Below are 8,495 nucleotides of genomic sequence, written 5' to 3'. Positions count from 1 at the left end.
AGGCAGGTAGTTGCATGGCGTGTGGGCTGGACCAGCGCGTGTCTAGGGCCTGCCCCATGGAGGCTGAGGAGACACAGGAGGAAACGCTCAGCATGGCGGGTAAGTGGGGGTCTCGGAGGAGGGAGAAAGCCACAGAGACCAAGGCTCTTGCCGCAGAGCTAGTGGCTAAGAGCTCAGGCTTAGGAGCGTCCGTGCTGAGCGGGCTCCGCCGGCCATTTGCCAGACAGAGGACTCTGGAGAAGTCACTGTATGACTCTGAGACTCAACGTCCTCGTCTGTAAAGTGGGAATAGTGATATATCCACCTCACATGATTGTATGAGGGTGGAATGTGAACATGTATGTAAAATATTTAGTCCGTTGACAGGCTCTAGAGGGGCTTAAAATGGTAGCTGCTGTCGCTGTCCTGCTCCTCACCACCACCTCACTCTCCCACCCTCTATTTGGCCCATAAGGGTCACCGGGGCAGAGGTGGTGGTGGTGGTGGGGGGGTGCACAGCCATCCTCCGGAGTGCAAATCCTTAGGCCTCCTCCCTGCCTTTGATAAGCCCAGCCCTCTCAGAGAGCAATTCAGGAGCTGAGACTCTGATGGGGGCTCAGCACTCCGCGCCCAGTTCTTCCCACCAACCCCCTCACCCTCAGTTCTGTATTCTCTCCGTCCTCAACTATTTCGGCCTCACCGCGGGAACGCCCGAGATGCTTCTCTATCTGCAGCATGAGTTCCTCCATCTCTGCCTGAAGACTTGCCAGTCTGCTCAGGCATCACCACCGCCAGTCTTCCCAGCTACCTGCCCCTGGAGACTGACTGTGTTCCCACAGCTGTCTGCATGACCCTGCCTTCCCTGTTTCCTTAACTGGTTCTTTTCATTGATGCTTAGCACAGGGCTTGTAATGAGTCAGTGAATGACTGAAGGAATGAACAACTCCTAACAACCCTATGACACAGGTACATATATGATCCTTATAAACTGTGACTGTATCCATGACTGTGTCCTAAAAAAAGACAACGAAGGAGGCAGTGAGTTAGCAGCGGTTGGCTAACCTAGGAAGTTTCTCTAGTAAAAGACCGCTCAGACAGCGCTGGGTAAATTTGTTCCAAATCAATTCAACTAAACGCCTATTTGTCTAGAATTCCCATTTTGAAGAACAAGCAGGATTGCACTGCTAACATTTCATTTACAGCAGAACAGCTGCTGGGCCTTAAGCATTTTCATATCTTAGGCATCTTTTGGTCTTCAGATTGCTTTTCAGCATTTTCAGAGGTTTTTGTTTGTTTCTTTTTTTTTTAGTCCATTTAACTAATGGCAGTTCTGCATGACTTGGCTAAAATAGCCCTCAAAATTCTAAAAAATGAAGCAAATGAGGAAAAAAATAGGCACTCAAAAATGAACAGGAAGAAGCTTAAGAGAGCCTGAGCCGAGCCTGTGCGGTAGCAAGCATACATTTTATGAACACAGTAATCAAATGTGCAACATTAGGCAAATTGAGTGCTAGAGAACTCCCTTCAGAGAACCGGCTTTTCCTAGGCACCTAGGACACTGGGGGAAACTGCCCTCTGTGAGGTGGGGGCTCCCCGAGGGCCTCAGCCGGCGGCTCCAGAAAGGCCAGGCTCCAGCGGGAAGAGGGATGCTTCCGCCTTGGTCCTCAGCCTGCCCTGGGCTCCGGGAAGCAGGCCAGCGCTGGGAGAGAACCCCCTTCCCTCCACGTCCCACTTCTGTGGGCCAGCACTATAATTTGCAGGTGCCAGCAGCTACCAGTTCTATTTCTGCAGCACAGCGGAGGCAGGCAGTGCAGGACGCAGAGCCCACCACCCTCTCATTTCTCATGTTGTGAGTGGAAAGGAGCAGGGGATACAATTTTTTTCTCCATTTCTTTTTAAACTTGGGAGATTCTTCCCAGGAAAAGTACCCCGTGGAAGCACAGGTGCCGGCATTCGTATTCACCCAGGTGATGGAATGGTTTTGGGCACATCTCATATTCAAGGCCCTGCACATATTCACACACCTGCGCTAAACATAAAAGATTTGTTCATTAAAGCAGTGGGACAGTGGATTAATTACAGTACAGAAACTCAGTGTGAACTGTTCGACCGGCTGGCACGTCAGAGGCCAGTGGGCTGTGCTCACCTCCCCGAGAACGGGAGTGGGAGGCTGCAGGCCATCTCCTCACCTTTGTCCCTTCTGATGTTTTGTTTTGTTTTCAGTCATTTGACTCCCCTTCTTGGGCTTCCCATCAACCTCAGAATAGCCAGGAGCCAGGCTTTTGAGCCAGGATTTAGGTGTCCTTGAATCCCTGAAGCTGTGCAAAGCTGGGTGTGCATGAGCATATGTTTGGGCCCAGTTTTTTAAAAATTACACTCTCACCAAATATTTAGCCCAGGGATGTAGAACCACACGAAAGTGGAGGCAGGCTACACGCACGTGCCTATGAAAAGCAGTGGGCGGCTGGGTCGAGCTGCCCACATGGTCTTTCTACTTCCTGAGCTGGCCTGTCCCTGTATTTCCTGGGAGGGTCCCTCCCTGTTATTTTCCTCCCACAATCCCAGGCTTCTGTTGGCTTCGGGCCACCACCCAGCTATGGAGTTCAGCCCACAGAGCTGTCTGGGCTTGGAGCCCCAACCTGGCGGCGAGTGAGCCAGACAGAGGCCGCACCAGGCACCCGCGCTCCAGCGAGGAAGCCGTAGAGCCGACCTCGTGGCGTGGCTGTGGCTGGGGCAGGGGCTGCCTCGTCCAGCCACCCCTTCTTTCTGGTAGTCAGGAGAGCGGCCTTCTCCAACTGCCTACTTCCCCTCATCAGCACGTCACCAGCCACCCAGGCGGAGCGTGGAGGAAGCTCTCCCACTTGAGAGGGCGGTCTCAGTCCCATGGGAGTGGTGGGTGCGGCTATGGTCTCCGGACTCCACTGTTCCAAGCGATCGTGTCACTTTTGTGAAAGAGAATTCATTTCTGGATGTGCCTTTCCCGGATTCTATTGGTTTCCTTGGAAGAGCTGACCCCTGAAAGCCTCTCTGACTTCAGTTCACAGCCTTCTCGGTGAGGAGCCTGTGCCGTCTGCAGGAACCCCCTCGGTCATTCCCCCCTCAGCACTGGGTGCTCTCAGTACACGAATCTGTGGTGGGTGCTTCCGTGTGTAATGCCCGTCACTCACTATTAGCGGGTGAGTTCCTGGGGAGCAGGAAAGTGTCTGGCCTGGTCACCGTTCCATCTTCAGCACAAAGACCAGAGGCTGGCACAGAATGTGACTACTCAGTTGGTCCAATGTAACAGGTGTGACGGTGCGTCCTGGACTTGAGAGACACCCCATAGAGCAGACCTGGGTGAGTAGCACTGATACAGAAGACAGGGGTTTTAGCTGTCCAGCTCTATGTGAACACAGACGCTGGTGTACCTCCAGAAAAGTCGCTTTTATCTACGCTATAGTAACACAGCAAAGTTTCTAGTGTTCAACACCCGAATCCAACGAACAATCATGACACTCAGCGCCAGACCCTCTTTGAGGAGCTGGGAAGAAAACCATGAGAAGTGCAGAGTCCTGAGGCTGGAGGGGAGCATGCGGGAGAAGGGAGGTCAGAAAAGAAGGCCCGAAGGGGGGCCTTGCAGGCCATGGTGGGGAGAGGGGCAGGGGCCACCTGCCTCTGCACTGATGAGGCCGCCCCAGGACAGGGCTCTCAGGTCCGGCTGAGTGTGAGGGAGACACTGGGGCCAGAAGAGCCACACACAGTAAGGGTGCTCTGACCCACATCACGGGCTGGGCAGGGGGGCTGCAGAAACCGAGGATGCTTGGTTTGGACACCAGCAGGCTGGGGGAGGACCGGGAAGAGGGATGCGCCTGACTTGGATTCTGGGCAGCCCGAGAGCTAGACCCTGCACTGGCGAGTGAGAGCTCTGGGGAGGCCGATTTGGATGTGTCTAGAGGAAGCAGAACAGTCATAACAATGAAGCCCGTGAGATGCAAGGAGGCCGCCTGCTGTGGGAGGGACAGAGCCTCGTCACTGGGGTGTTCCTGCGGATTGAGGAGGCCAGATGTTAAAGACAGAGGGTATGAGACACACATACTGTCACTGTACTTTGCCGGCTAAGTCCGAGTCACCCTCTTGGCGGCCAGGCGTGTCTTTGAGAGCCCGTGGGTGCACAGACCCAGTGTAGCTCACACACACTCCCTGGCTGGGAGTCCAGGCAGAGGCCAGCTCCATGTGCGCGAGCCTGTGTGCAGCTGGGCCACAAGGCCTGGCTCTGCCCGCCCAGCAGCAGGGAGGTGCTCACACCCTGGTCGGACAGAGTCAGCGGCGGGGCCAGCGCATTTGTGAGTCCATCCAGCGCTGAGAAAGGGAGAGCTGCCTCCACAGGTGGCACCCAGCAAGCATCCAGGGAACCGCCTCCTCTCAACCACCTGGAGAGGAGGGCGGATGATAAAGAACTGGCAGGAGTCTTCCTTCGCCTGTTAACTCTTTGGGGAGCTTCACATACAGGACAAATGGCAGCGAGGCTGCTCCTGAGGCCCAACGTTCTTCGAGAGCTCGCTGTGCAGATGACTGGGCCCAGGGTCAGAGGCAGCAAAGCCACTGCAGACCCGGTTGCCGTTGTCAACCTCAGGCCACTCGGCTCTGACACGCCTGCACTTTATCCCTTTAGAGAGGGATTAGCATGCCTGTCAGGCTGTTACAATGCATGGCTGCTCTGAAGAGCTAGGAATTTGGTTCTCACTCATTAGGGGCAGCAAGAAGTGTGCTTTCTGATGAAAATAAAAGTCGTGCTGAAAAGGCAATCGCTCACTAAGCAGATCCTCAACCCTGCTGCTGACAGAGAGGGTGTTAAACGAGGCAGAACCTACCACGGTATCAGAAACGTCACCAGCTATGACCATGACAGTGATAGTAACAGCAGAAACGGTCACAGGCGATGACTGGCCTCTCCTTTGCTCAGGAACCTGCTGTGGCTCCCAGATACCCAGTCCCCTCAGTCGGGTATCTGGAGATCAAGAGGGACCAGGTCTTCTCTGCCTCACCAGGTGGCCCATGCCAACACCACCGATCTGGTCCTCCTGCAGCCAATTGTGTCATCAGACCACAGGGCCTATGGGGCTCCTGCCACCTGCTCAGGCCTGGGAGGCCACAGCCTGTGTCCTCAGCCTCGTGGTTGATAATAACTGTATCCACCATTCACTGAGGTTGATGTCCCAGGCACTCCCCACTTATCTGATTTAAGATTCACAGCCACCTCATTTTCCTAAAGGAGAAAACTGAGGGCCTCACTCTCCTGGATCACCTGGCTAGCGAAAGGCAGAGGTTAGGCGCAGCGTTTCTCAACCTGTGGGTCGCGACCCCTTTGGCGGTTGAACGACCCTTTCACAGGGGTCGCCTAAGACCATCCTGCATATCAGATATCTACATTACGATTCATAACAGTAGCAACATTACAGTTATGAAGTAGCAACGAAAATAATTTTATGGTTGGGTCCCAACATGAGGAGCTGTATTTAAAGGGCCAGAAGGTTGAGAACCACTGGGTTAGATCCAAACTCAGGCCTGTAAACCCAAGCAGTCTGTGTTCTTAACCACCCGGCCACTTAATTGGAGAGTAAGATGGGACCCGACAGGAGGCTACACTCATTGTTGTCTTGACAATGCACCTTCCCCAGCTCCTCCAGCCGGGTCCTCAGACTGCCACAGAGGCAGGCGGTCCTGGGAGTTACCCTCAGTCCTCTGGGGCCCGGAAAGCAGTGAAAGCTCTGGAGTAATTCAGCGCTGACGGACGCTGGAGAACACATGCAGGAATTGGGCATAGGGACAACAGCGTGTTGGCTCTTGGAGCCCAGAGGCAGGAGAAGGCCCCCCCCAGGGAGGCTGGCTGGCCTGGCGCAGGCAGAGGAGGAGGACGTGGGAAGGAGCAGGTGGGGGAGAAGCGGGGATGACGATGGGAGCGCTGGGAAGTCTGATGAAGGGCCCGCGCCGCCCTTCCCTCTCCTGCCCCAGGACTCATAACAAGGAGGACTCGGACTGGTACCTGGGTTCCTGGCTTCAGGGTCGGCACAAGGTCTTTGATCATTTTGGCTTCAGAGACTGTGACGCCACCCACCACGAAGAGGATCAGGAGAGGGTGGTCGCTGGGATGAGGCCGGCTCACCTGCAAAACAAACATCCTCTCTTAGCGATCGGAGGTGTGAGAGGCGTATGGGCCCATGGACCAGTAAATGCACACGTCTCCTTATGACAGCCCTCCAAATATTTTATTGAAAGAAAATTTCAAGGAGTGAAGGATATTCCATAAGAAGAGAAGACGGAGGGGCACCTTATGCCTTCCTTATCGGTTCCCGCTCTCAGCATAAACACGCCCCTTCTTTGTTACACAGCTCTGCTTACTTCCTAAGAAGCACCCGCCACAGTCTGGGGTTCACCTGTTTGTGGCCGTCTCCTCTAGTAGAACATAAACTCACAGGACGGGGACCTTGCCTGCCGTTCCCAGTTGAATTTCCAGCTTAGTGCAATTTCTGGCACACAGTAGGTGCTCAATAAATATCTACAGAATTGATGAGTAGTCAAAGCCCTAAGTAGGTGTTGGTGAAGGATGTGAAAAGATGAAAGAGTCTGCCATCCACCCTTGAAGAGTTACTCTACACCAAGCACGTCAAACTCGCAGCCCGCGGGCTGCATACCGCGTTTATTTGGCCCTTGTTAGCATTTGAGTTTGACATGCTTGCTCTGCATGGACCACTCCACCAGGGGCTGCGGAGAATTCCTCCTGGTGCCTTCCAGGTTCACCCATGAGCCAAAGTGTTATTATAAACTAAAACACGAGTGACTCACAACAACCCCTCAGGAAATGCAAAATGCACAGCACATTGACTTAGTGACTAACTGAAGAGACAGCACATTTGAGCCCCATCTGGAAGCCAGAGTTGGTTGGTTGAGGAGTGGCAGGAGGAGAGGAGGGTGTGTGAACTGAGTTTCGGAGGCAAGCAGTCACCAGCTGGGTGGAGCAGGCCAGAGGCCCAGCCAGGACATGGGGAGCAGAGCATCATTACAGGAAGGATGCTGCCGACTGCTCAGGTGGCCACTGAAGCCAGAGGGGGAGAAACAGGCTTCGGCTCCAGAGGTGGAGAGTGTATTCACTAATTCACACTCGCCAATGCGCAAGCCCCACTGGGGCGATTGGACAGTCCCCGGGAGCAGTGGGGCAGGGCAGGCTGACAGGGAGCCCTTTCTCTTATCCCTGCTCCAGCTCCTTTCTCTGTTGGGTTCTTCTGGCTGCCTTCCCTGAATATACCCACTTTTCAACATCTTATTTTAAAAACACAAAGAGAATACGCTAAATGCTTTCCATTATATAAGCTACTCCTTGGCTTCTGGAGAGGAAATTCAGAATGGAAAGGAAGGAAGGACGGAAGAACGGAAGGAAGGAAGGAAAGAAGGAAGGGAGGGAGGGAGGGAGGGAAGAAGGGAGGGAGGGAGGGAGGGAAAAGAATAAGGCGGAGGAAGGGAGGGAGGGAGGGAGGGAGGGAGGAGGGAGGGAAGGAAAAAGGGGAGAAAGGAAGGAAGGAAGGAAGGAAGGAAGGAAGGGAGGAAGGAAGGAAGGAAGGAAGGAAGGAAGGAAGGGCGAGCGCAGAGCTGTATCTCTAAACTTTTCCAAAATGGGCGGTGGTGAATAAATACTGAGAAAAGTTAGGAAACTCTGATCGTTAGAGAAAGACTGTCACTCCTTCCCCCCTAGCTTCCTGCCCATAGACCTCCTTCCCCTGGACTGAACTTGCTGATTTCTTTCTTCTAATCCACACCCCGTGCACCATGAACGTCCTGCGTGTGTCCCTGCCCCTGGAGCTGCTCTCCGTGAAGTCCCCAATGCCCAACATATGTAGGAGTCAATGGACACTAGTCTTCATTTAACTGGCCATTTCTGTGCCATTTGTTACAGCTGATGACATCTTTCCTGGCTACCACAATAGCACCCTCTCGGCTGTTCCTTCTACCTTTGCAATGGTTTCTTCTCAAATTTATTCATAGGTTCCATTTTTTTTTTGGCCTGCCCTTCTAAATGTTGATGTTTCTTGGGGTCCACCTTTGGCACCTTGCTCTTTTCACTTGATATGTCATCCCTGAAGGGCTTCATCTACTCCTATGCCTTCAACAATCTGTTTTGTATTTCCCAAATCTCTGTCTTTATTGCAAACATCTCTATTGAGTTCCTGGATGCCTCCCTCATCTCAACAGGTCTCACTTTTGATGCACCGTCTCCCCCCTGGTCTATTCCTCCTCTTCACTCTCTAACAGCATCACCTCCTTACAGTCACCGGAACCAGGTACCTGAGAGTAATCGTAGACTTGCTGTCTCTTTCATCTCCTGGATCAAGTCCTGTCCATTCTGCCCCCTCACATTTAATGATCTCTCCTTGATTTACACTGTCCCTGTCCTGGTCAGGCTTTCATTCCTTCCTCACAGATCACTGCCAGCATAACGCATCTCTGTCCCTGGCCTGGCTTCCCCATCCATTCTCCTCATTCCT

At 53.4% G+C, this 8,495-nt stretch overlaps 1 protein-coding gene across 1 annotated transcript in view; it reads right to left on the bottom strand.

The window, feature by feature from the left end:
• The window catches only part of SCFD2 (sec1 family domain containing 2), a 327,218-nt gene that overhangs the window by 9,384 nt on the left and 309,339 nt on the right, over positions 1-8,495 (bottom strand). Inside the window, exon 8 of the mRNA XM_006757824.2 lies at positions 6,002-6,121. Coding sequence (XP_006757887.1) covers positions 6,002-6,121 — 120 coding nt within the window. The remainder of the gene's footprint in view (positions 1-6,001; positions 6,122-8,495) is intronic.

Source organism: Myotis davidii, unplaced genomic scaffold (assembly GCF_000327345.1).
Source record: "Myotis davidii unplaced genomic scaffold, ASM32734v1 scaffold173, whole genome shotgun sequence".
Classification (NCBI taxonomy): domain Eukaryota; kingdom Metazoa; phylum Chordata; class Mammalia; order Chiroptera; family Vespertilionidae; genus Myotis; species Myotis davidii.
Note: the sequence above shows the minus strand (reverse complement) of the source record. Positions and strands in the feature narration are given on the sequence as shown.